The 25,681-nt window shown below is 51.4% G+C and overlaps 13 protein-coding genes across 13 annotated transcripts; 6 read left to right on the top strand and 7 right to left on the bottom strand.

The window, feature by feature from the left end:
• Positions 1-363: 363 nt before the first annotated feature.
• On the bottom strand, positions 364-1,265 carry BDR25DRAFT_228164 (uncharacterized protein; the record flags this gene model as incomplete). The annotated part of the gene is made up of 2 exons (XM_033685265.1): positions 364-486; positions 549-1,265. 2 exons carry the CDS (start codon positions 1,263-1,265, stop codon positions 364-366), a joined length of 840 nt encoding a protein of 279 aa, XP_033546498.1.
• Positions 1,266-3,424: 2,159 nt separating this feature from the next.
• BDR25DRAFT_356400 (uncharacterized protein) lies at positions 3,425-5,565 on the bottom strand (the record flags this gene model as incomplete). Its single annotated transcript, XM_033695628.1, has 15 exons — positions 3,425-3,552; positions 3,587-3,603; positions 3,634-3,667; positions 3,719-3,757; positions 3,814-3,997; positions 4,036-4,312; positions 4,345-4,502; positions 4,554-4,666; positions 4,707-4,724; positions 4,759-4,864; positions 4,910-5,003; positions 5,057-5,208; positions 5,250-5,406; positions 5,455-5,467; positions 5,508-5,565. 15 exons carry the CDS (start codon positions 5,563-5,565, stop codon positions 3,425-3,427), a joined length of 1,548 nt encoding a protein of 515 aa, XP_033546499.1.
• Positions 5,566-5,607: 42 nt separating this feature from the next.
• On the top strand, positions 5,608-6,155 carry BDR25DRAFT_178738 (uncharacterized protein; the record flags this gene model as incomplete). Its single annotated transcript, XM_033684192.1, has 2 exons — positions 5,608-5,805; positions 5,883-6,155. Coding segments are annotated over 2 exons (471 nt in total), but the record flags the coding sequence as incomplete, so codon positions are not given.
• A 725-nt stretch (positions 6,156-6,880) lies between these two features.
• On the top strand, positions 6,881-8,911 carry BDR25DRAFT_263579 (uncharacterized protein). Its single transcript, XM_033686826.1, has 2 exons — positions 6,881-7,094; positions 7,151-8,911. Exons 1-2 carry the CDS (start codon positions 6,933-6,935, stop codon positions 8,585-8,587), a joined length of 1,599 nt encoding a protein of 532 aa, XP_033546501.1. The 5' UTR covers positions 6,881-6,932; the 3' UTR covers positions 8,588-8,911.
• Positions 8,912-9,740: 829 nt separating this feature from the next.
• BDR25DRAFT_228587 (BRO1-domain-containing protein) lies at positions 9,741-13,011 on the top strand (the record flags this gene model as incomplete). The annotated part of the gene is made up of 5 exons (XM_033685279.1): positions 9,741-10,024; positions 10,091-10,520; positions 10,571-11,713; positions 11,770-12,910; positions 12,965-13,011. The coding sequence occupies 5 exons, from the start codon at positions 9,741-9,743 to the stop codon at positions 13,009-13,011; spliced, it is 3,045 nt and encodes a 1,014-aa protein (XP_033546502.1).
• Positions 13,012-13,474: 463 nt separating this feature from the next.
• BDR25DRAFT_304375 (UPF0187-domain-containing protein) lies at positions 13,475-15,764 on the bottom strand. The gene is made up of 4 exons (XM_033690195.1): positions 15,386-15,764; positions 14,968-15,326; positions 14,526-14,872; positions 13,475-14,456 (listed from the first exon to the last, which is right to left on the bottom strand). Exons 1-4 carry the CDS (start codon positions 15,554-15,556, stop codon positions 13,915-13,917), a joined length of 1,419 nt encoding a protein of 472 aa, XP_033546503.1. The 5' UTR covers positions 15,557-15,764; the 3' UTR covers positions 13,475-13,914.
• Positions 15,765-16,502: 738 nt separating this feature from the next.
• On the bottom strand, positions 16,503-17,782 carry BDR25DRAFT_304376 (uncharacterized protein). The gene has a single exon (XM_033690196.1). The coding sequence runs from the start codon at positions 17,482-17,484 to the stop codon at positions 16,510-16,512; it is 975 nt and encodes a 324-aa protein (XP_033546504.1). The 5' UTR covers positions 17,485-17,782; the 3' UTR covers positions 16,503-16,509.
• A 434-nt stretch (positions 17,783-18,216) lies between these two features.
• BDR25DRAFT_46918 (uncharacterized protein) lies at positions 18,217-18,693 on the top strand. The gene has a single exon (XM_033698617.1). The coding sequence runs from the start codon at positions 18,363-18,365 to the stop codon at positions 18,600-18,602; it is 240 nt and encodes a 79-aa protein (XP_033546505.1). The 5' UTR covers positions 18,217-18,362; the 3' UTR covers positions 18,603-18,693.
• A 91-nt stretch (positions 18,694-18,784) lies between these two features.
• Positions 18,785-19,366, top strand: BDR25DRAFT_315241 (uncharacterized protein; the record flags this gene model as incomplete). The annotated part of the gene is made up of 1 exon (XM_033691512.1): positions 18,785-19,366. The coding sequence occupies one exon, from the start codon at positions 18,785-18,787 to the stop codon at positions 19,364-19,366; it is 582 nt and encodes a 193-aa protein (XP_033546506.1).
• Positions 19,367-19,709: 343 nt separating this feature from the next.
• Positions 19,710-20,990, bottom strand: BDR25DRAFT_343640 (Tim17-domain-containing protein). Its single transcript, XM_033693845.1, has 3 exons — positions 20,798-20,990; positions 20,130-20,739; positions 19,710-20,058 (listed from the first exon to the last, which is right to left on the bottom strand). The coding sequence occupies exons 1-3, from the start codon at positions 20,803-20,805 to the stop codon at positions 20,026-20,028; spliced, it is 651 nt and encodes a 216-aa protein (XP_033546507.1). The 5' UTR covers positions 20,806-20,990; the 3' UTR covers positions 19,710-20,025.
• Positions 20,991-21,113: 123 nt separating this feature from the next.
• BDR25DRAFT_304379 (orotate phosphoribosyltransferase) lies at positions 21,114-21,943 on the top strand. Its single transcript, XM_033690197.1, has one exon. It carries the CDS (start codon positions 21,123-21,125, stop codon positions 21,837-21,839), a length of 717 nt encoding a protein of 238 aa, XP_033546508.1. The 5' UTR covers positions 21,114-21,122; the 3' UTR covers positions 21,840-21,943.
• A 413-nt stretch (positions 21,944-22,356) lies between these two features.
• Positions 22,357-24,163, bottom strand: BDR25DRAFT_46991 (uncharacterized protein). The gene is made up of 2 exons (XM_033698618.1): positions 23,712-24,163; positions 22,357-23,637 (listed from the first exon to the last, which is right to left on the bottom strand). Exons 1-2 carry the CDS (start codon positions 23,962-23,964, stop codon positions 22,436-22,438), a joined length of 1,455 nt encoding a protein of 484 aa, XP_033546509.1. The 5' UTR covers positions 23,965-24,163; the 3' UTR covers positions 22,357-22,435.
• Positions 24,164-24,813: 650 nt separating this feature from the next.
• Positions 24,814-25,676, bottom strand: BDR25DRAFT_288613 (uncharacterized protein; the record flags this gene model as incomplete). Its single annotated transcript, XM_033688401.1, is given in 3 exon segments — positions 24,814-25,057; positions 25,341-25,504; positions 25,521-25,676. The coding sequence occupies 3 exon segments, from the start codon at positions 25,674-25,676 to the stop codon at positions 24,991-24,993; spliced, it is 387 nt and encodes a 128-aa protein (XP_033546510.1). The 3' UTR covers positions 24,814-24,990.
• Positions 25,677-25,681: the final 5 nt, after the last annotated feature.

Genomic DNA, 25,681 nt, shown 5'->3' on the forward strand with positions numbered 1-25,681 from the left:
AAGTAGACATGCTAAGCATGAGGGGGTAAACCCTCAAACGCCGGTTTTTTCGACCTGCGATATCCTTGTGAGGACGCTGATCGATAGACTGGACTGAGGAGGGGTGAAACTAGAAAACTGTGATGCATGCACACAATGGGAAACACCGAAGCTAGAGCTAAAAGATGAAGTCGGGGGAGATGGGAAATCGAGATACTCCAGTCAGAATCAAAGTCTGAAGACCGCCACAGATGTGTATATAGGATACGTACATCTTACTGCAAACCGCCCAAGAAGCTGGACGATCATGGAAAGGTTGGGACAGAAGTCAGGAAGGAACTACCAAATACTTGATGCGGTTGATAGTGACCAAGTACCATGACCTCAGGTGTAGTTCGGGTTGCGAGCCTGCATAGTAACAAGCAAATCATAGAATCCCCTATCCCACCCCGTGCACTGGAGGTACTCCCACCAGAGACGCAAGGCAGGCGGGTCATCAGCATCAGCCTGAAATAATTATTAGTACAAAGTCGCTGATATGCAGGAAGAAAAATAGACACTCGACTTACGCGCTCAAAGGCTTGGAGGATGAACTCCTTCTTGATCATTGAGACCTTCATACGAGCTTCCTTTTCCCACTCACTTAGCTCCATGACATAGTCCTTGACGTCACGCATCACCTTTTGCAATTCTTTCTCCTCATCAACGCTCATTCCATCGTCGGTGCACTCGATCCGGAACATGGCGCCCTCGTACTCTGGCTTTGGGAAAAAGTGCTTCATCAGCGCTTTGGTGACCCATTCAGCGCGACCAACAGCAGACAGTTCCTCAGCCCAGTAGGTCTTGACGGAATCAGACACGTCATCCTTCATACGATCGTAGTCAAGTTTGTCGGACCATCGCGTCTGACTATAATTCCCGAAGTAGACATAGCGGCGCTTGTCTCCTATGGCCCACGACGAAGTGCAGATAAAGAGAGGCACATTCTCAAAGGAACATTCAGTTTCTTCACTAAACACCTCCTCAGGATTGACATTGAAGAAAGGAGTCATCTTTGCGCCGTGGGTGCCGGGCTCCTTGGGGAGGTACTTCTCATATGTGGCGTCGAGGAGATAGTAGGCGCGATTTTTGAGAATGCATGTACTGGAGCTTGGCCGGATATAGATGAGTCCTGGGGACCACGTCTCGCCACCGAAGGTGTTACGGAGAAAGTCTGGGGTGAAAGATATCATCTCGGCTGGCGGCGGGATGGCTGTGATTTCCTCGGTTGTGAGGCACTGCTTCATGCTGTAGATGAAACTGGGCATCCAGCCTCGACATGACGAAACGTGATACGGGTCCTCGATTGACGGTAGAGGGATATCGCGGACAATTTCAGTCAAGGCTGACGATGGCGTTGGAGGCCTGGCTGGTGGGAGTGGGGAGTGCATCGTTCTGTCGGGATTAGATTTAGATCTCGCTGGAAGGGGGGCTTCTTACTTAACAATCACATAATTCTCATCAACCATTCCGTCAGTGTGAAGAGCGCCGTTCGCATTGTTTCCGCTGATGGGAGCACCGGTAGAACTGGGCTGGTCAGTCAAGGCTTTCAAGGGCTTCAATCGGGCTATTTACCTATTGGCCACCGCATTACGGCGATGAGGGGCCAGGGTCTGGTCCTGCTGGGGTGGTCCAGTGGACTTCCTCATGTGCGGTGCGATGTAGATAGGATTGGACCTCAAGTATTGGGGATTGGACGGGGGGTTCGGTGCTTCAGCGGGTGTAGAATTCTTAGATGCTGAAGGCGGAGTATTGGCGGTAATCGTGGGAGCATCAGAGCCGTTGGGCTTCTCATCAATTCCCTTGACCAGTGGATCAGAGGTTGGGTCGTCCTTCGTCTTGGGTAGTGAGTCCGGCTTAAACACCTCGCCATTGGGGCCTTCAAGGACAGACTCCTCAAGCTTCTCGCGATTTGCGGTAGCCACGGTTTGGTGGGCGTCAACTTCGCCTTTCCATCCAGTTTGCACTAGTTTTTCAACGTGGCGCGTCAGGATCTCCACTTCTTGGCGGAGGTCACTATGGTCCTTCTCAAGAGCTTCATGCTTCTCCTCAAGAATATAATTATCCTTCTCAAGTGCATAATAGTCCCTAGCAAGATCAACATGTTTCTTCTCAAGAGCATAGTACCTAGTTAGAAGATCATTGTGGCTTGTATGATAGAACTTGTCTATCTCAGGTAGTGGCTGTTTCTCAAGCTGTTTCGCGAGAGCTTCGTAGTTCGCCTCAAGAGTACGGTGGCTCACCAAAAGAGCGTCGAGGTTCGTAGACAACCCACACACTTGATTTTGAAGTAGTTTAACGTCGTAGACGTCATTTTTTGAAAATACTGGGTCATCTGGGCGGTGGAGGGGGACACCATTGCTAGCTCTGTAAACACTCCACTGCTGGCCAGGGTCCGATTTTGGGTCGCGGTCAGACATGTCGCCGACTGGTGGGAGGGCAAAGGTGTGGTGAAGTAGTGATTATATAGTGAGCTACTAAAGGCCGAAGTGGTCTGAGAGATGGTCTTAGGTGAAGGAGTTGGCTTGCGGCTCAACTTGACAGAGAGAAGGATCGTGCTGCAACGCGGCAGCTTGAGTGGTTATTGAATAGCTATTGCTTGAGGCGAACGGGAAAGAAGCGGGAAGGCCAGAGAGGATGGAAAGAAGAAAGATAGACTACTGAGTTATCAAAGGCTGAGGCGGCTTGGTGGACAGACTCGGGTGAAGGAGCCGGCTTGAAGTTCAGCTTGGCGTCGAGAAGAAAGGTGCTGCAGAGAGGCAGCTTGAGCGGCGAATGAATAACTATTGCCTGAAAGGAGTTGGAAGTAGGTGCAAAGGTTGGAGAAGGTAGAGAGAAGAGAGGTGATGGAGAGAGAGAAAAGAGGTGGTAGTGGAGAGAGATAAAAGAGACAGTGGAAGAAGAGGAAAGAGGTGGTGAAGGGAAGAAGGTGGAAAGAGTCAGAAGGAGGGAGGGGTAATGGCTTTATTCTAGCCTGAGCGGGTTGACAAGTGGCGGTGACTGATGAAGTTGAAGCCTTGCTGGGGATTTTGCGGGAGGGACAGAGCAGACTCGGCCTGATAAGGTAGCCGGCGGACACTGTGTTGCCGTTCGCCCTCCCGAAACATGTCGAGGTCTGGTTGACTGGGAACATATAACCTTTAGTAGCAAATAGTTTGCTGAGGTTCGAGTGTCATTCATATGCAGAAGTTAAGAAAACAGCGCGTCAGAAGTTCGCAAGTACCCTCCGTTATAGGGAATGTTCATGGGTGCAATAGTAGTGAGCTAGCAGGTCTGACCCGACTCAATCCTGAGGACAAGGTAAACTACGCGTGCTTTGCATTCTACAGATCCTCCCTCAGCCGTCTTAGGCATGTTGGGCAGGCAATCGAGTGTCCTGTAAAGGCCTCTAGTCTAGTGCCATGTATTAAATTGCAGTCCGCTTTGAAGGTGATAGCGAGCTGAGGTCAACACCAGCGACTGAAGCGCGGACGTTAAACATACCAGTGATGCGATGATGGCCGTTTCCGTTGCTGTGACAAGATCTCACCGAGGCTAAGGAGACGCCCCGACCCTTAGCAGTCGGAACCGCAGCTCCAATGAACGCTCCATTCCCCATTACATGTCTACATCTACCGTGAAACATTGAAAGCATCTTTCGATCCTGTTGCTGGGATGATGAAGAGAGTGAAGAAGATGCATGGATTTGCTCTAAGCAGACCCCGATACGTTTGGTTGGAGTTGCCAAGATTTGTCGGAACTTCAGAAGACATTAAACCTGCGCTCTTACGAAGCATTCCTAATGCAGCAGTAAACTCAGAATCAATTCGGGCTCGTATTGTGGATGTGTTGCAGGGATTCGTCTTCTTCGTTTCTTCTTCTTCGTGCCTTCTCCGACTGCTTTAACCAGCTTGTCCGTGCTTATTTGTGGAGTCGTTGGAGTGCGTGGACAAAACAACTGGTAGTCTCGCGCGACGTAGAATGCTACTACATCTAGGAACTAGTGCAGCGACGGTCCGCTCCCCCAACCCCACGAACGCCCGAACATATACAAATGGACATCTTTGGCAATCGCTTGATAGGTCTTGGCGGCGACCACACGGCCGGAACTCTTACGGCCAGAACTCTCTCAGTTGGTAGCTGGTGGCCCTCGTTGCTGCTGTAGCCGCTAGATCTTCCACTACTAGAGCTTTCGATTTGACTGTTATCACGGCTTTTACACACACGGTTCTGAGTGGATAACAGGAATTCCGAGAAAAAATTAATCCTCGGAAATACCCTCAACCTCAGCGCTGCTATTTGATTAACCGTACGACTTTAGAGGGATGGCTTGGTCATCTACAATACCTTAGCACGACCCATAGAATACAAAGAGTGCAGAATGAAGACACCAAACTTCTCACTAGAACCATAGAGAAGGTTGAAAGAATGCTGTTTTCGACCCTCAAATAGATGTTTGCCACTTTCTGTTGCGGGATCCAACAGGCAGTATGCTGGTCAGGGCTCTACAAGCAAATTTTAGCTAAGGATTTGGATTATTTAAATTGTTCTGGCACCACGGTGGATTGCTGGAAACAGGTGGGTTGTGGCTGCCACTCTTGAAGGCTATCTACCGCATCTTTGATGAGGTGAGGCAGGATATCGAGACAATGTGCTGCCAGCCAATCAGCTCATAGCCGAATCCGATTTGTTCAAATGATAAAGACAACCGATATCACACATTGAATCTTGGGATCGAAGAGAGGAATAATGCACACTGACTATGCAGCAAGCCATAGCAGGTGGGTCGTGCAGGATGGTTCATATGATCCAGCAACGCGGTTCCGCACCTGGGCAGTGTTGTTTGCTCTTTGTACCATGCCAAGCACTGCCGGAGAAGTGGGTCGCAGGGCAAAGAAGTAAATATAAAAACGAGTAGGAGTTTGATAGCGAATAGACAAGGTTGATTGACTTGCATATTCAGGGAAGCAGAGATCACTAAGAATGCAAGAAGCCTGCACCTTCGGCTCGGTCGGATCGAGACGGCGCACTTACAAAGAGAACTGAAACTTTATCCCACTGCGCTCGATACACACTCTGCAACTCCCCTCCACAGCTGCGGACACGGATGATATATTTGATCAATGCCGATATGAACCACCCGTGGACATTCAATTGCACCTGCCGGTCATTGAGCAGAACGGAGAGCATGAGCAGGCGCAGGGCCACGTGCTGGTGGTCAAAATTCGGGATGGCAGACAAAACATCCTCACGGTCGCAACGCCGATGCCAGAAGACGGTGGACAATGGACGACAGACGATGGACTAGTTCGCAGGACGGCTGATAGGCGACGAGTGCAGAGGGGAGCGAAGAGTGCCCCTGACAGCGGCGAAACGTTTCTCCGCAGGACCCTGATTTCGTCACTCGACCTGGCCCGTGCGACTCGGGATGCAGAAGTCGTCCAATGTGCCTCTCACCCTTCCGACCCGGCTCACGGCAGATGCACGCCCACCAAGCGAATGTAGCGCACCCGGCAGCTCTCCTTCATTCCTGCTAGACTTCGCGCACTGCGTTGAGGGGTCTAGCATTCGTTGCTTTTGTTTCCTGTCCAGCCCCAACTCTGTCGCAGCATGCCTCCCGCGAAGCGTGCACACGAGGACACGCTGACCCTCAAGGAGAAGCTGCACTCGCTCCAGGGCACCACCGCCCGCGGACGTCGCAACGGCCATGCGAGCCTCACGAATGGGAGCAATTTGAAGGAAGTCATGTCCTCGACCGCCGACAACGCCTCCACCAACAGCGGTCAGAACGAGCAGAATGGATCAGGTGTGAGTCGCGCGCTAGAATTGAGCTCCCTCATGCCTCCACAGTACGTCACTTGCTAATCCCCGCTGCTTTCTCGTAGGTGTCGTGGTCCTCGCAGGACGTTTCCCTCCTCCAAGGGTACCGGCGTGCCTACCGCCTCGACACGCCTTCCTCGTTCAAGAATCCCCTCAGCCACGTTGTACTCGGAAGTGGCATCGGGCGCTACTCCCCCACAATGGCAAGGCCCAAGGCGAAGAGAAGAGCCCACAAGGACCAGCTGGCACTGTCCGTGAGGAAGAACTTTAATGCTCTCGGCGTCAACGAGACCGACGTCATCGTCCACCTGCTGTATAAAGTGAAGCATAAAGGCACACACTTCTCAGGACCCCTCTATCTTGTTGCCGGTACTAATTCTGCCTTAGATAAGGAATTTCGCGTCCGATTTGCACCGCAACGAAAATAGACTCGAGCCAACGATACCACGTCACTGCACTTACGGAGTTCCTCGTGTCGATACCACATGGACCAGCGCTACGCACTCGCACTACATTGTACTTAGCATGAGCATTGGACAGGCGTTTCGGTATACTTTCGTGTTTGGGGAATTGGAAAGCCATCGTCTTGGTAAAGGGGCTGGTTGGCCCTGGACAAATCGTTTGGATGAATACTCGACGCAACACGTTTGATACGAGTAGCCACGGCTTAAATGTTAGTCTTCGGTACAAAACAACATCAATATAATTGGATATTTGGCATAATCACTTACTGTCGGCATTTTGTCGCCCTTATGGTACCAGGAGAATTTTGGGGCCGCTGTGCCTCGGCGCGAATCTCAGCCTGATCCATGCACACATTGAGTCTCAACAGTACAAGTTGGAGCATGCTATACCCCATTAATTCTAGATACCATTCTCTCACAAGCACCTGAATTCGTCTTTTCCCCAGCGAAGACTTGTTCCTAGCCCGGGTGGCCCAGAAAATGCCAGAATGCTCACGTGCGGCAACCAATGACGAAGCGCATCAGCGGCTGGCCCGAGCGCCAATTTTTTCGCGGAAGTCCTCCGAACTTTGCGACGACACACATTCACTCTTCGGCATCCTCACTCCCTCCCCAACCCATCCAGTCTGGATCCCCAATCTGACTGTCAAAATGAGCTTCGCTGGCCCGGCGGTGCCCCTCAAGGCGGTTATCCCACTCCGCATCGTTTCTGCAACACGACACTGCCCTCGTCGGAATTTATCATCCAGGGCCCACTTGATTCGACCATCAATAGCGCCTCGGATACCTCAGCAACATGCAACACAATCGCGAGTAAGTTACTCTTCTTTAGACGCATCGAAGCTCAGTGCCAATTAATCATGCAACAGTTCTTCCATGCCACTGCCCCCTCCCTTGCAGTATCTGACCCGTACGCAACCCTGGGGGTGAAGAAGAACGCTTCTGCATCCGAGATAAAAAAGGCATACTATGGCATGGCTAAGAAGTACCATCCGGATACAAACAAAGACCCTTCAGCCAAAGACCGATTCGCCGCCGCCCAATCTGCCTACGACATACTCTCAGACGCCGATAAGCGAAAAGCCTACGACTCATACGGCGCCGCAGCCTTTGACTCAAACGGCGGATTTAACCCTGGTGCTGGCCCTGGTGCTGCAGGACCTGGGGGACCCGGGGGCAACCCGTTCGCCGGTTTCGGTTTCGGCGGGTTTGGTGGCGCCCAAGGCGGCGGGTTCCAAGGCGGGTTTGCGCAAGATATCAATATTGAGGACTTGTTCAGTGCCTTTGGGGGTGGGAGGAGAGGGCGGAGTGCCAGAAATAGTCCGTTTGAAGAGGAGATTCTCATGGGGGATAATATTGAGGTGCAAACAAACATATCGTTCATGGATGCAGCAAAGGGTGTCAGAAAGGATATTCACATCACTCCACTCGCCGAATGCACCACATGTCATGGCAGCGGCTTAAAGAAGGGTGCGAGAAGAGCCGAGTGCAAGAGTTGCGGTGGCACAGGCACCAGAGTGACCTCAATGGGCGGCTTCCACATGTCGGTGACTTGCTCAAGCTGCGGAGGATCCGGAGTGTCAATACCTCGAGGATCATCTTGTGGGACTTGTGGTGGAGATGGAGCGGTCAAAGACAGGAAGACTGTCACGATCGATATTCCTCCTGGGGTTGAGGACGGCATGCGACTACGGGTGAACAGAGAGGGAGATGCGCCTCTCACCGGCCAAGCAATGGGGCAAAATGTGAGGGGTGCGAAGGGAGATTTGTACGTGTTAATTCGAGTTGCCTCGGATCCCAAGTTCAAGAGGGCGGGAAGCGACATCCTCCACACGGCTACATTACCCTTGACAACCGCAGTGCTTGGTGGAGAGATCAGGGTGCCAACTCTGGATGGCGAAATCATGGTCAAGGTGCCTACAGGCTCCGGGACAGGGGACAAAGTTACACTATCCGGCATGGGCATGGGCATTGTTGGGCGAAGAAACGCAAGAGGCGATCTCAAAGTGGAGTTCAAAGTGCAGATGCCGAAGTACCTCAGCGTGAACCAGCGAACCATCCTGGAAATGCTCGCCGACGAGATGAACGACAAGACGGCGAAACGAATAATGAACATTGGCAAGATGAAGGGCGAAGAGCCAAAGACATCGGGTTCGCATCAGAACGAGGGCTTCTTGAAATCTGCATGGCATAATCTTACCGGACAGCATAAGAACATAGACACGGATAACGATAAAAAGACCGAAGCGAAGACCGAGTCGAAAAAGGACGACGAACCGAAGAAAGCGTCTGGATCAGGATCATGATGGGATGGCACGTGCTTTGAAATCTTGTATAATACTGCAACCCTTCTCCTATCTGTATTGTACAAACCCTAACGACACTGGCACATAAGGAGGTAATTTTGCCAGGAAAACATGGACCTTGCATTTATTGGCGCACCCCCAGATTCCAACATTTTCCTTTCTTTTTTCCGCCGACCATTTTGGGCAACCCTCTAGAAGAGTTCGTTAGTATTAGGCCTATCTCGACTCAGGCTTGTATATTACCCTGCGGGCTGCAGCGCTTATCCAAGCCTCTCACGTGGCTCACTGCCGTTGTGAATGGTGGATTGCGACCGGCTGACTTGGATCACCCTTCAAATGTTTAGCGAGTGTGTGACTCGGAAAAGACTTAAGCAGGGGACATGTGAAGGTGGTAGTTGTTTGACATTGGGCGCGGTTAGGCGGTGGGAGTGGTATATAGAGGCTTTGAAGGCGTTTGGAGAGTTTCCTGGGCCTATTTTCGTCGCCTCAGAATTGTGGTGTGCCTTGCAGATGGACATCTTATGAATCGGTGGACTGTCATTGCCCCACCTCTCTCCCTGACATTCACAGTCTGCAGCACTCGACCTTGCTCCCAGGTCAGGACACGCAGCCCACGCAACCCACGCAACCCACGCAGTCCACGCAGCCTACGCAGCCGACACAGCCTACGCAGTATACACAGCACACCCACAGCTTTCAGTAGGATTCTCTTGCGCGAACCACGATTCGGCCCGAAGTGCAGACAACTCACGGCACCTCATGCACGTCCCCGAGACGAATCGCGGTCGGTGAAAGAAGCCATCCGAGGACGGCCACATCAACCCTGCAACGTCATCCTAGGCTGCATACCGATGCCGTTCACGAGAGCGAGGGGCCCAGCACCGTGACAACCATCTCACCACACCCTCTTCCTCCCTTCCAGACACAGCATCCCGAACGCACGCTTGGCAAGGCGGATTTCACCAGAGCTTCAGCTTCACGGGCTCAAGCCAGCCACAGATTTCCCCTAACGTCGGGTTGCGCCCCAATTGCTGACCCCCTCGATCCTTCTCAAATTCCTTGCGCTCGCCATTTTGGAATCCCCACGTCTCCCGCGATAGCAACAGGCAGGCCACCAGACGCCCCGCCTAGCTGTCTATCCCCCACCGTCGAAATGGCGACCCAGCTGGCGCCCATGATCTCTGCGCCGCTGAAGCAGACAAACGAGATCGACTGGATCAGCCCTCTGAAGAGCTATATCCGGGCTACATACGGCGACGACCCCGAACGGTACTCGGAAGAATGCGCGACCCTGCACCGGCTGCGACAGGATATGCGAGGCGCGGGGAAGGACAGTGCGGCTGGGAGAGACCTGCTGTATCGCTACTATGGACAACTGGAATTGCTTGATCTACGGTTTCCGATCGACGAGAATCACATCAAGATATCATTCACCTGGTAGGCAGCCCAAAGGGAGAAGTGTCGAATTAGGGTTGAGATTGGGCCGCGCTAATGAGGATCCAGGTTCGACGCCTTCACCCACAAACCGACCTCGCAGTACTCGCTGGCATACGAGAAAGCTTCCATAATCTTCAACATCTCCGCTGTCCTCTCCTGTAACGCGGCACACCAGAACCGCCACGAGGACGCCGGGCTCAAGACGGCATACCACTCCTTCCAGGCCTCGGCAGGAATGTTCACTTATATCAATGAGAACTTCCTGCATGCGCCCTCAATGGACTTGAGCAGAGAAACCGTGAAGACGTTAATAGCGATAATGCTAGCACAGGGCCAGGAGGTATTCCTCGAGAAGCAGATAGCGGATGGGAAGAAGGTTGGATTGTTGGCAAAGCTGTCAAGTCAGGCTGCGTTCCTATATACCCAAGCTACGGAAGGTGTGCAAGAGAACGTGACAAAGGCGATATTCGAGAAGGTCTGGCTGCTGGTCTGTCAGGTGAGCGCGAGTGGACGGACACTGTATACCTGGAGATTAACATTTTGCAGATCAAAGCCAACTACATGGCTTCCCTCGCACAGTACTACCAAGCTCTAGCTGACAACGATGCCAATTCTCACGGTGTAGCAATTTGCCGACTTCAACTCGCCGAGGTTCACGCACGAGACGCAAATCGAATAGCAAATGCGTTCCCATCGACCGTCCCGACGAACTCCTACCTGGCGGCCGATACTGGCCCTGTCCTCGCTGATATGACTAAACGCCATCTGGCCAACATTCAAGAGAGGCTCGTGGAATTCCAGAAGGATAACGACTTCATTTACCACCAGGGTGTGCCGAACGAAGCATCTCTGACCGCAATACCAAAGCTTCCAGCAGCCAAAGCGATACCTGTCAGTGAACTATACCAAGGACAGGATATCCAAAGAATCATTGGTCCCGATATTTTCCAGAAGATTGTACCCATGGCTGTCACCGAATCAGCAAGCTTGTACGATGAAGAGAAAGCGAAGTTGATTCGAGCCGAAAGCGAGAGGGTTGAGATCGCAAATGACGAAATGGCAGCGAGCCTGGACTACCTCAAACTACCGGATAGTCTTAATATATTGAAAGGAGGAATGGACCAGGAAATGATGGTTGACGATGACTTCCGCAAGTGGTGTGAGGAGTTGGCAGGACATGCGCCGTTCACCGCAGCATTCAACCAGCTAAACACGGATAAGTCAGAAATTTCGTCCATGCTGGATGCTAGCATGAAACAGTTGGATATGGAGGAGAGCGTGTGCGAAAAAATGAGGTCAAAGTATGGGGTGGACTGGACACAGCAGCCTAGTTCACGCCTCACGGCTACGCTACGCAGTGATATTCGGAATTACAGAGGAGCTATTGAAGAGGCGGGCACGAGCGATGCCCAGCTTTACAGTACCTTCCGGCAATTCGAGTCTGATTTCGATGAGATGAGGTCGGCCGGTGAGACGGATGAAGCCGATGTCTTGTATCAGAGGGCGATGATAAAAGCTGGTGCTACTAAAGGAAAGAGTCCGCGACCGGCGGAGGGAAACCTTCTAGATGAAGATTTCATCGATGGGCCAACGGTAGCGGAGCAGATCTCGAATGTTGAGGAGCTGTTGAGGAAACTGAACCTAATCAAAAGGGAGAGAGCGCAGGTCCTGAAAGACCTCAAGGAGAAGGTTTGTCTCTATACCCCTCCTTGCCCACGAATATGCTCATATTAACATGCTACCAGGTTCACTCCGACGACATCTCCAACGTCCTCATACTTAACAAAAAAGCCATCGCCAACCAAGAATCCCAACTCTTCAAAGCCGAACTCGAGAAATTCCGTCCACACCAAAACCGCATTCTCCAAGCCAACCACAAGCAAGCCTCCCTGCTCAAAGAACTCACCCGCACCTACTCAGACCTCCTGAAAGACAAACGTGTCCGCTCTGAGCAGAATAAATACGAAGCATTTTCCCGACAGCGGAACTCTGTCATGACACGGTATCGCAGGGTGTACCAGTCTTTCAATGATTTGATTGCAGGATTAATGCGTGCTCAAGGCTTCTATTCCGAGATGAAAGAGACGGTATCGAGTTTACATAAGAACGTGGATACATTCGTCAACAACCGGCGCTCGGAGGGTGGACAACTGCTCACTAAAATCGAACAAAATAAGTCCCAAGGCGCGGACCATGAACAACAGCGACTGAAAGACCTGATGGAACGCATGTCGATGGAGCCGAGACCCTCAGGGTCACCGGTATCTTCGGGTGGTGGTGGTGTAGTGACGGCTGCAGGTAAGAAGCAAAACCGTCCTCCGCCGCTGTCAAGCTCAAGTATGGTGGGTTCGGGAGGAAGTGGGCAGATGCAATATAACCCTGCGGCTTCACCACCCGTGACGCCGAGGTATCCGATGACGACGGGAGGAGGGCAGGCGCAGGGAGGGCAGCAGCAGCAGTATATGAGTCCGCAACAAAGCTTTAAGGCGGCAAACGGGTTTCAATCACACCCTTCCCTCCAACAGCAGCAACCACCCCGCCGAGACTCCTACAACCAAACCCCCAGCCAAATCCAAGCACAAAACCAACCCTACAACCCCAACCAATACGGCCCGGTCTCTCCTCCCGCTCACCAACAATTCTTCTCCCCACCCCCTAACCAACCCCATCAGCCGCAACCATGGGGTCAGTCATACCAGTCTTCGACACCACAGCCCCAAGCCTATGCGGGATTACCGCAGGGTTATGTGCCCCCGCCGCCGCCGCCTGGGCCCCCGCCGCAGCAGGTCGATTATAGCCAGTTTGTGGGGAGTTATCCGAGTGGGCCGGGCGGGTATGCGAGTGTGCAGCGGGGGAGTCATCATGGGGTGCAAGGAGGTGGACAAGGTGGTGGGCAGGGTGGTGGGCAGCAGGGTGGGGTGGGTGGTGGAGGGACTGGAGGAGGAGGAGGAGGGGATCCATGGGCGGGGTTGAGTGGGTGGAGGTGAGTGTTGGGTTGTGTGGGATGGGTGGAGATGGGGATGATGTTTCTAACGGATTGGGGAGAAGAAGAAGAAGAAGAAGAAGAAGAAGAAGAAGAAGAAGGGGCAGGGAACAAGGGCGGTTTTGTTTGTTCCTTTTATGTGATGGCGATCATGGTTGGTAGGCGGACGCATTATCTCCTGGGTCGGCTAGCTTTCTAATGTTGTGTGGAGGACATTGTCGAACAATACAACGAAAGGCTAGAGCAGGATAGGACACTATAGGGCAGGACAGCACAGATTTTGGGAGGCTGGTAATAGCGAGCAGACTATAATCTCAGGGCTATTCGTTAACATGCAAGCATCGTATATTTCATCTGGAGGGGACAACAAGAATACATCATTTCAAGGAGCCTTCGTTTTTCGTTCTGGATTCTTCATATTGTATTCCGCATACACGAGTGAACGATGAGGAGATATCGTGTCGTGTATATATATTCCACTAGAACAAGAATCAAATGTTTCTGGATCTGGACCTGGACCAATGGTGAAGCGAATATAAGTAGGGTACAGTGTTGCGAGGAATCCATGGCCGGGATTTCGATAGAAGAAGATTTATTGAAACTTTTACAAGGGGCTACTGGTATACATCTAGGGTTACTCTGTGCCGTTTGGTAGGGCGAACAGAAGCGAACCACAGGGAATGTGCATCATGGATGGTATAATGGAAAATAAGCAATGCAAACAGACAAAAACAAACCCCGCAAAACACACGCGCGCTATGCAGCCGGCCCATCCACCAACAAGTACAGTACGGACGTAGAACTCCGGAGACCAGAAAACCGTCGGATCGATCAGAGCTTTGCGAATGCAGACATCACCCCTCTTTCCCGGTAGAACGAATCAGAGGTGTCATGAGCAACTTCGCGCCTAAGCGTCCTGTGTGTTCAACGTGGCATGATGCTTCTCATCCGTGCTCCTCGTGCCTCTTTCTGGATTCATACTCCTCCTAACCGTCATGTCTGCCTTCGTCTTCGTCATCAGCGCATCCCGAATCTCCTGCTTACTCCTCATTCGCCAACTCTCATATCCGCTCTGGCTCAACGGCCACATCGGCATGTTTGCATTCGTTCGCATGAAGTCTGCGGGCTTAGGCGCAGGGTTGCTCGTAATGATGTTAATATCGTTAGCCAGCTCATCGCAATACGCTTCGAGTGGGAGATCGTTGACGTCCATGCCGAATGGGTTTTCAATTTCGCGGCCAATGGCAGCGATGCCGAGGATGATGTAGGCGGCGAAGATGCAGCCGGGGATGGTGACCCAGCGGAGATCTTCCCAGAGTTGGAACGGGAGCATCATTACGTATACCCAGGTTATCTGCGAGATAGCGATGGAGTAAGCAATGGGCAGGGGGGTTTGGAGGACCCGTTCTACGCCAATGAGGACTTCGTTTAGTTGGACGATTGATGTGACTGGTTGGAGTTAGAAACCAAATTGGTTGGAAGCATCGAGGGAAGCGGGATTGTGGGGTATGAACATACTGGCTTGACTTTGATAGAGCACGACTTTACAGGTATCATTCTCAATAATGCAATTAACGTAAGCAGACAAATGATTCAAGATCTCGAGCGGCAGGTTTCCGAGCGGCTTCTTGGAGCGCTTGATGCGCTTGCGGGGATTGGATTCCGCGAACGAAACGCCGAGGAATTCGCCTATTGCCTTCATCTTGCCGGATTCTTTGACTTGGGGGATCTCGGGCTCAGCGGCGCGTGCGAAGGTGTCCATGTATTCGACCAATTCTTTCATGTCGGGGTAGTCGATGCCAGGTTCGAAGCGAAGCTTGTGTTTGAGGGCGGTGGCGAAGGCGACGATGAGGTTCATGGCAGTGCTGGGATATGCGTTAGCTTTCTCACTTGATCTTCATATTAATTTTGAGACAGGGTTTAGGGTTCTGAGCCAGGCTGGCTGGCTATACAAACTCACAGTTTCGCAAGCAAATCATCCTTGCCCTCATCTCCCTCCCGCTCATTCGTATGGATCCAAATCGTCCTTGCCAAATTCTGGCCCACGAAGATCAATTGCGACCAATACTTCCTGCCCTCAGCATACCGTTCATAGGCAGATGAGGTACGGAATGAAATGGCAAGACCGACGACGAAACCAAGAACTGTCAACAGCATGCTGCTGATCTTGAGCTCGTACTTTTTCTCAGAAATAATGGTGATAAGAGTAGACCAGGCGGCTACGATGGTCAAAGGGAGGATCATCTTGGGGAGCACGGAACCGTGCATGCGAAGGAAGAAGGGCCATTTCGAGTGCTTGGACATGTCACGGGGGCCGACCTGGGATTTTTTGTTAGATATATGAGATTTTCAGAAAACAGATATCTGCAATTTCTTACAAAGTAGTCCTCCATGTCCACACTCCCCGTCGGCTTCCTCGAAGGAATGGCAACAGCTCCATGCCGCCACGAATGCGGCGACATTGGGCCTGGAGCTACCCCATTGCCGTTCTTGACCTCAATTTCTTGAGGTCTAAGGGTTTTATTCGTCGAAGTGGTAGATGTTGCCATGATAGCTCAGAACACGCGAACTCGCGAGGAGAATCTAAGTAAAACAACTGTCCAGCAGTCCGGGGAATTAAAGCGGGTCGAGGATATGAACGGATCTTTGCCCGGAGCCGTGAGAATTACACGCTTAAAAGAAGAATGTGTGGCAAAAGGAGGGGACGCAAAAACGCAATTAACAGTTTAGGAAAACAGAAAGGCCTAAGGACCGGACATGGAAGGGAAGATATACACGGCAAAGATTTTCATAATCCTGAGCTGAAGACCCCGTGTCTGTCAGACGTGTACCCGCAAAGGAATCCGCCATGTCCAAACGGTCATCCCAGGCGGCCCCTGCGGCAAGCTGCCCCTGAACGAGGCGTCGCCAGTAGCCAATTGCGGGGGCTGTCATGTTCCGCACAGCGAATAGGCGCAGGGTGAAGCAGCAAGGATTAAAGCGGAGACATGTTTCATCAAACAACCAGTGTCCGCCAAGCCCGGCCTGCAAGCTGCAGGAGCAGAAATGAGTTGTTGCTGCTGTTCAGTCAGCCTCGGATGGGGGCGGTAACGAGCCATATTTAGCCCCCAACATGTGCCCATTTTCTTGAAGCGGAGTAGGACTAGGGTTCTACTTGCAGTCTTTTATCGATTGTCTGCGGCAATTAGGTCAGCGGACGTGTATAAAGCAATAGGTGCATGAATAGATCGGCAAGTGTGTATAGAGATAGTTAGAGAGATACGTATGTATGCATGTTCTGAAGGATTCTGGGCGAGGGCATAAAAAGGCGAGACTGGTGGGACGAGCCGGCGCCGAGCTGTCAAGCCATCCCCTGCCTCGCTTCAGCGAATGAGCAGCCGCCGGCGCGACGTTCACCATCAAATGTCCACATCGGGGGACCTGTAAATAGCGTCGGCATCCCGAGTCTCACTAAAGTATGTCACGCGTGCCGGTCAATGGTTGTAGTCCTTGTGTGTTATATTCACCAACCAGCTCTAGCGGCAATCCTCCGTCGTTCAGCCTGCCCTCTTTCTAATTCGAGCCGGAGTTCCCGCACTCGCCATGTCTCTTCATTGATACACACCCTAACTCTCTTGATTCTTTCAATCAGAATGTAGTAAAAGCCGCCTCTGAAATCGGCAGCACCCCAGATCTTGTTCCACACGTCCACCAACTCCTTCGCCACCGTCCGCGGATGCACCAATCCATCACTAGTCATATCGGTCGGGAAGTCCTCAGCCAGATAATTCTCATTCGGTACATTCGACGGTGTTACAACATTTAGAATGAGCTCGTCGACTTCGATCGTATTCCGTGAATCCTTTATGCTTTGGAAATCCGGACCGTGCAGTAAGAGTCGCTTGACAGCGGCACAAACAGCCCACGATGTTCGGTCAGGACGATTGTTGTTCCGGATCCATTTCGCAGATCGATCTCCAATAAGCCGGATGTCGACCCACAGCTTCTCTATGAGGGTTGTAGAGCTAGGACAAGAAAGACATCCACTGCTCAACATGCGGTGCGGACATGTCAAGTACTTCTCCATCATCCTATCCGCCCAACCAGGTATGATCCGAGATTTGGGCTCATCCACGCTTACGCTCGTCTTTACAAAAGGGATCGCGAGCCACGTAAAGTAGTGGAAACTCTCATCTTCAGCGACACAGTCAAGCTTAACCGACACCCGCCCTTTTCTTCTTGCAATACGGATGGCCTCACTCATCTCTGCGTAGATTTGGCGACTACATCGAAGGAAGTTGGCGCAAGTGGTCGGCTTCTGCTCAAGAGCATACGCACATCCGTACTCTCCATACGAGCTAGCCGATGATTCGAACACCTTTCGGAACCGGAATAGCCAGTGAGCCTCTCCAAGGATTGGTCGAGGACGCTCTGCCGTGATAATAGCTATGTATATCATATCCCGAATCTCCCGAGGTAGGTCCAGAAACTGAGGCATGATGGCCGCCGTTAGGGCAGAACTTTAACCGGCAATTTCGCGAACCTTCAAGTGCGTGTGTCGTTAGCAGGTATCGTCCAGGATGGCTTGCCACGAAATATGCAGGTACGTGCCGTACAGAACGTTCGAAGACTTGTCGTGTGTTGAGATGTAGTCGTGTTTCAGAGATGCAGATACGTAAGAGGAGAGTTTCGGCGTGCTTGGATCTCGGGGATGAGCCGGGTATCGAACCTCACCGCCAGTCTCAGTGTCATACCCACTTCAGAAGCTCGAATGATATTTTAATAGCCTCCGTGAACGTCTGGGGACGTCGGGTTATTTGTACACCTCATGCTGCTGCTCTCCTAAGCATGAGCTGCAGCTTGCGACGTCGTCACATTGCCGTGCGCATCGTTCGGCAGGGCCTGATGCTCTGATTTTCGCTTGGCAGCACCCTATCCTTTCGGGCGAATGCTGCCAACATTCTTCCAGTCCGATTCCTCAACACAACATCGAGTATCCAAGGATCATGAGCTGATCGACCACGTGAGATTTCGGTCTTCGCCGAATTTGGTGGTGCAAGATACTCGCATAGCTTAGTAGTCATTGGTGGGACTCTCACATGTACTAATGGTTCTCGATAATCTATGAAGATAGTGAACCTCTCGTCACTTGGAGGTTGATTTTGCTTGACGGTGGCTTTCCTAGAAAAACTTCGAAGAGTCTTGAACGGTTGAGCTAGATTCAAACCTAGTTTGAGACGGCGCCTTTTTAGGATTTATCCTACCTTTCCGTCAGGTCATCAACCTCCGCTCAGAACCCCGAGAAGATATGTTGCCCAATCGGGCCCTTCGAGATTGGGCTCTTTGGCTTCAAGTCTTCTGCCAGAGGCTTCGGATATGTGGATGACCCAAACTCCACCGACTGCACTTGCCAGTGCTTTTCGACCAATTCTGACTGCCGTCATTGAGGGTCAACAGGGTTCCAGCGCACCTGCTAGTGAAAGTCTTCTTCCTTTACTTCTCTCGTCCCTTCCGTCAACTGAGTTTCCCGTTCTGTCATCTCCACAATACCGGCCAACCTTACGACTCTTCCTTGGACAAGGTCTAGCTAGGTGCAGCCACTCAAACCGGTATTAACTTCTTCTCTCCGACTACGTCTCAGCAGCCTTCAGCTCATTCACAACGTCCATCCCCCTTCATAACTCTTTCTCCAAACTTTCCATTACCTTAAAACAGAGCGCAGAGAACAAACCAGCTTCCATTCCCACAACACCAAGCCTCCGCAACAAGATCATCTACAACCTACCAAACACTCGGAAATGTCTGAGGGAACCCACCCCTCACTCCAGCGCTTCTGTGCACCTCTCCCCCGCCTCTTTTCCCGAAAGCCACAACCACTTACGACCATATCCCCAATCTCAGAAAAACACCCTGAACCAACCAGCAGCGCTAGCAGCATCACTAGCATCGCCACCACGACTACCACGACTACCACTAACAACAACACTACCTTCTGCATCCCCACGCTTCCAAACCTCCGCCACCGCAGCAAAAAGTCCCAGCACACCATCATCTACGGTCTCCAAACCCTGCACCACGAACTCGCAGGCCTTAAAAACGTCAGCAAAATGCACTGGCCCCAATACGCCAATCCCGCAGTCAACCGTGCTCGTGCGATAGCCCAGAAGCAACAGGAGGAGTGTCACAGGGAGTATAGGGAGGTGAATGCTAAGGATCAGGAGGAGCTTGAGCTACTAGAAGAACTAGAGGAAGCGTTGCTAATGCTTGAGGGGTGGAAGTGCTTTAGTAGGATGCATGGACTGCCGGTGGAGAGGTTCGATGTTTTAGGGGCGTATGGGTTTGGGGTCAGGAAGGAGGATGGAGTGATTGTGAGGCTTTAAGGTGCCTGGGGTTTTTGTGAGAAAGAGCGGTTTTGGGGATGTCGTTGGGGATTTGATGGTGCGAAGGAATTGGACTGTCTACCCTGAACCAGACCAGAGAGGCTGTTTTCATCTCGCGCTTCTAATAGTGTCTATCCGCTACAGGATCTTTGAGTTCGCCGCAAAATTGCAAATAGCCCGAACTCCTCTAGTATCCTGTAGTTGATGCCACCGTTAATTCTCTGCGTTCACCCTTGTATGCATGCATCCTCTAAGACTAACGGTAATAATAATAGCACGGAAGAACTTCAACTGTTCTTAGCGGTTGCTGTTCTCACTTCCGTTCTAGCCTTTAAACCGTGTGCAAGAAGTGTTGGATTTAGTCATGTTTGAATTATCTAACGTCTGATGTTCGTACACACTCACACATACATATGCCGATCCGGGAAGACACTATCCGCCGATCTAGACTGCAGGATCTCCATGTCAATGTCGCCTGGATCCATGCTCGGTACGTCCACATCCATCTGAAGCCATCTATTTTACACTAAAAACGCCGTGAAGAGAGGTGAGAGACGTGTGTGAAGCCAAAAGCAATCATGCAGAAAATGGGAGTCAAGAGAAGTGAAAATTCCCGCCTGGCTGCCTGGGGTACTGAAGATATGATGTGGGGGTGGGGCTTAGTCGCTCTCGAAATATACTTGTCGGAAAATCTACAAGGTCACATTAGCATTCACTTCTACATACATACATAGATTTGTAAGAGAGTGGGTGTTAAACTTACCGCCCACGTCCCAGCCACACTCGCAACAATACCTCCACTGATCATCATCGGCCGCACGCCCCTCGTACTCTTAAATATCGCACCGCTGATGGCCCCTGCCAGAACGCTATTCGTTGCGTCATGCTTCCCCCGATAATACCCAATCGTGCTATTAACCCCATTATACACCATAGCAACCACACCGGCTGAATTCCCCAAAAACGGTCCTCTCCGCGTGACTGCGTTCAGCACGCCGTTCAGCCGTAGCCTCGGCCCCATCGTCGGAGATGTCTTTGACATCCCTTCCGCAAGCCCCCAAGCCCCCCCTACTGAGAGAGCGCTCAGATAGCTAACGCCGGTTCCATAGCACAAGTCGTCTGACCAGCCACGAGAGGGGAGAGCAGAGCGTGCGCCTGGGAGATCCGAGAGTACCGAATCTTCGAGGGTGAGGTAGTCGAGGGTGTCTTGGTTAAGGCCTGCGAGAGGGTGCAGTTGAGAAGGATCTAATATGAATTCTGAGGGGTTCTGTACGGCGGTTGTGGGGTCGAAGGGCGTAGGCACGAAGTTGTCGTGGGGTTCGGGGGTGGTGGTGGGAGGGGAGGTGGATTTGCGACCGGTGAGTGTGTCCCAGCTGTCGGGAAATAATTAGAACAGTGGGGGTAGTAGATTTGAAGAGGATGTGTTCTTACATTGTCATGTTGAAGGTTTGCAAAGGTCGAGTGATATATTACCGGATCAGAGGCGCAATGGCCGTCAATGGCCCAGAGGCAGTTCCCAAACGCCCGAAATGTAAGCAGGGAAAGGAAAGCAATCAAGGAGACGAATTATTTCACACAGACGAGGGATGCGCAGGCGATGGTGGCGGGAGGCAGAGCGATCGAGGTCAATGTCGTCGACACAAATTTCTGGCTGGGAATGATGACCTAAATACGCACGGACCATATAACATCTTCAGTATCAGCTTTCTCTTCCGAGGTCGGAATGAATTTCCTTCACACAATATTTGCAAAAACAATGGCTTCGAAGTCACCATTACTACCCGCGTACAAGGAGGCTTTTCTCAAGGATTGCGTCTCAGCAGGTGCTCTCAAGTTTGGCACATTTACACTCAAATCCAAACGTATATCGCCTTACTTCTTCAACGCCGGACTATTCCACCGTGCGGATCTGCTACGGTCGATATCCTCTGCATACGCCCACACTCTGAAAGTACATGGAGAATCAGACCCGTCGTTTCAATTCGACGTCCTATTTGGCCCGGCATATAAGGGAATCCCGCTTGCTGCTGCATCAGTAGACAAGCTTGCCGACCTCGATCTTGAGAAATATGGAAGGAAGAGTTATAGTTTCAATCGCAAGGAGGCAAAGGATCATGGCGAGGGTGGCAACATTGTTGGAGCATCATTGAAGGGCCAGAAGGTTGTCATCGTGGACGATGTGATCACGGCTGGAACTGCGATCCGAGAGGCCATTGAAATTATCAAGAAAGAAGGCGGCGAGCTCGTGGGCATCATCATTGCATTTGATCGGTTGGAAAAGACCCCGAGTGCTACGGACGATGATGGGACACCACGACCGAGTGCTATCGGGGAAGTCAGGAAGCAGTACGGCATACCAGTGCTTGCCATTCTGACCTTGGAGGATGTCATTGAGTACCTCAAAGGCTTGGGTAGTGCAGAAGACCTAAAGAGGCTAGATGAGTATAGGACCAAGTACAAAGCGAGCGACTAAAATGATGAAGAGGGGAAATAGGATGACGCCACTAACTCCACCGTGTTGAAGCGTTCTGGAGTTATTTTGCCAACGAGAAATAGAAGAACTCGAAGCCATCCTTTGTATACACGAAGTACGATATCTTTTTTGCGTGAATTTCCTATATTTCAGATGTATGAGAAATAGGATACTAGAGCTAGCAGCTACGAGTTGTGCATAGGCAATTTCAACGTTGAACTTCGTCCGCATTTCATGCTACAGGACGCCCATTTCCTAACTCTAAATCCACGATATATGCTTGGGGGTGGACACATGGCTACTTTTTAAGACAAATCTTGTCTAGATGCGATTAAGATGCTATTACATCAAGTTACATACCAATCATCAAGAAGTCTCCCGCTTAAACCAACGGAAACAGTAGGGGGCGCTATAATCTCCGCCCCCCCCAAATTTTGAATCCGAATCGCTGCATTTACAAAGCAAAACACAAATGCCGTAGGTATCAAAGGTCTCATATGCTCCCCCCAATCATCCCTCTTTTCCCATCATATTCACTCCCTCTCCATCGTAGCACCGAGTCTCTCTGCCAATACCAAAAACTCATTGTTGCTACCTTATGTAGGTAGCTCCTGTGGCGTCTCCCCATGGGGCTCATTCGCATGCGCATACTTCGTCACCGGTTGATATTCACTCGTCGCCATCTCAACCGTATGGTATCCTCCAAGCTCACTCAAGGGGGCGCCCGGATGATTCGTCATATCGACTCCGCCCCCCGGTCCTGAATACGGACTGTAAGCCGGGGCGGGCGCATATTCCTGCTTTACTTTCGCGTTCTTCCTCCGCCGCCACCAGAATGCCGCAAAGGCGATGATAGCGATTGCAACAATGCCACCAACGACGGGACCTGCTATCCATGCTTTGCTAGAAGAGCCGCCGCTGTCCGAATTTCCTCCTGGGGGCGGCGTGCCGGATGACGAGGGTATTGAGGATCCAGATAGTATGGCGTAGGTTGCAGATGCCTGGTCAGAGATCACAGATGTTGTGTTTTGGAGATAACAGTTGTTGTATCCATAGGCTAGTGTGGAGTCGAAAACAATGCCCACACAGCCTTTGTCGCTGTTAGCGCAGGCGTTCATACAAGCGGTAATGTTCTGGCGATGGATAGACGTGATGTTTGTTCCGCCATTCAACTGTCCGCAGTGAATCTCGAACTTCTTGTTTCCTTGTGCCGTATAACTCTTGTCACTCGGACATGTCGAATCGATTCTTTCAATCGAAGTAAGGGCCGCGGAGTGGAGAACGCCCATGTTAGATGTTGGATCGCCAAAGTTTTCGAATCCTGTTTTGGGCCAGCAGTTAGCGAATCCTATTTCGAGTCCCGGATTGTACGATACAGCACGGCAGAGTGGATGTTGCTCTACGCAGATGTTCAGGCAGTCTTGCAAGGAGGTCGCGTGGTAGTAGCCAATGAACGGCGATGGCAAGCAAGACGGATAGCCTTGAAAACAGGCATCGTTGTTGCCAATAACTTTCCCACAATGCACCGTGTATCCGATTCCATTGTTTAGATCGTGGGTCGAGAGGTCGTCAAAGGGACAATCCTGGTTTAGAGGCTTCATGTCTTTGGCTTCGACGAGTGCAGAGTGGATGCCCGTCTCGTTGGTAATGCCCGCGGTAGAAACAGTAGAGTTTCGGATCCAGCAGTATTGGTCTTCGCGCCAGACGATGCCGAAGCACCCCTCGCCGTTTCCCCAGTATCGCGAACAACGCTCCATGCATTCTTCCATCGAGCCGACTTGGAAAGGGTCGAGGGCATCTGTGCCTTGTGTCAGCCAGCCGTTCTCCTCAGATAGGTGGGAGACCGGGAAAGAGGCAGGGGGCCTGACTAACCGTTGAAAGGGTTGTTTTGTTCACAGTACGTCGTGAAGTTCATCCCATTACGTGTGGTATACTTGTCCGGACATTTTGAAGTCGCCCGTATCTCGAGGTCGCGACTTTCTATCGGCTCTGCGATTACTACGGAGGTGCCATTCAGTGAGGAGTGTGGATGTAGGTGCGGGCGACGAGACTCACAAGATGTCGCAAAAGCCGCGCTTATCCATGCTAGAGCTACAAAGCTCGATCTTGATATTATCCTCTTCATGATCCTTCCTCCTGTGCGTAGAAAAGACAGACAGATAGGAGAATAGCCAAATGGCAAGTATCGGTCAAGAGACGAAGTAGAGATATTGGAAGTCAAGGAAAGCTATAGCTGACATCTCACTCCACGCAAAGGTTTGGCACGCAAGGCCCTGGCACGCCGGAGTGTGGACATCCCGTCCATCTTGATCAACCATTTCTCATCCCAAATACGGCCCCCAGAATCTAACACTGCCTTACCGCCCTAACAGGGAAGGGGGTGCTTCATCCTCCACGGCGGCTCTTGAGTGGTCCAGGAGCACCAAGGACCAGGATGTGGTGGAGACAATAACCAGTCTAGGGCTGAATCAGGGCAAGGTCAGGCCCGACACCAGACGTTTCTTTGAGGCGGGTTGGCTGCGGCGTTCGAGTGGGTGAACATGGGTGACGTCTTCTTGAGGCTCTTCTCCGAGCGGCGGATGCACGAGCGAAGCCAAGGGCAATATACAATATATCATCCCACTCACAAAGTTGCATCTCGTCCATGATTCAGTCTAATGATTGTTGGTCCTGCTTCGCAATAGCTCGCGTAGTAATATCGCGAAAGGTCAAGAGGAATCGAGCTTCAAGTCAAGAACAGCCACGCCAACCGTCTTGGCAATTATATCTCCGCCTTCTAACTCCGCCCACTTAGGCCGAAAGCTTCCGGGTCTTTCCTGATGGGAACTTCCATCGCTGCCCTGCCTCAGACAGCCCATGTGTAGGAATATTTCCGCAGCAAAAGTTTGCGTGAGGCTCGCTATTTTTATGTCGCCCCACCTCGACTATTTATTGGTCGGCTCCTGTAATACACTTCTCTCAATCCACTTTGTGTGAGCGTCCTCGCCACTCCCCTGAGCTTTCTCATATGCACATACACATCAAACTAGTCCTGATCAGAATGATATTCGAATAAGGGATCAGGGCAAACGCTAGACCTTAGCAGCTAGTATAGGCCTTCTTAAATGACCCTTCCTATCCCATTCAACACTCCATACTATTCCTTCCAACATCAAGAAGGGCCTCCAGCAACACAAAGCGCGTAGCCAGACCACACGTTCTCGCAATTGCTCCCTACACTTGTATACCTGCGAAAAGCCTATCTTGCTCGCGTCTAACATTTTCTGGCACGTTTCGCCATCCTTGGGGATATAGTACTTTTGAGCAGATGCCTGGTGTGCAGCTGCGAATAGGCTTGGTTGTGGCTGTAGGATAAGCGGAGATGGAATAGATGTAATATAGCCACATGCATTCGCAGTTGGGTTCGACTAGAGCTTTTTAAAATAACGAAAGTCAAGGGAGAAGGATGATTATGGGATCAGTGCCAGGGACAAGAGGAAAGGGGTGTGAGAATGGGAGAACGAGATCTTATTAGAAGGGTTCCAAGCATAGAACTGTGGGATGGTAGAGTTATATGCTGTCAGGATAGATGCCCAAGTATCGGGATCTTCAACAATATGGAATTTCGTGTAACCAGTTACGATACCTGCTTGCGTTGGGCCACGCGCCGTCGCGCTTGCCTTCGACTGTCGATGGGGCCACACCAGTACTCATCGATATGGTGGCGAGTGCAGCACCACTGGCACTGATGCAAACGGCCCTTGTATTGTTTGACGACATTGCTGCGTAGAGACCTTTGCTACAGCTTAAACTGATCCAGGTATTCCATTTCTGTAAGTGCGAGACTGCAACATGCATGTCCT

This window comes from Lindgomyces ingoldianus (assembly GCF_010093535.1).
Source record: "Lindgomyces ingoldianus strain ATCC 200398 unplaced genomic scaffold BDR25scaffold_20, whole genome shotgun sequence".
NCBI classification, from domain to species: domain Eukaryota; kingdom Fungi; phylum Ascomycota; class Dothideomycetes; order Pleosporales; family Lindgomycetaceae; genus Lindgomyces; species Lindgomyces ingoldianus.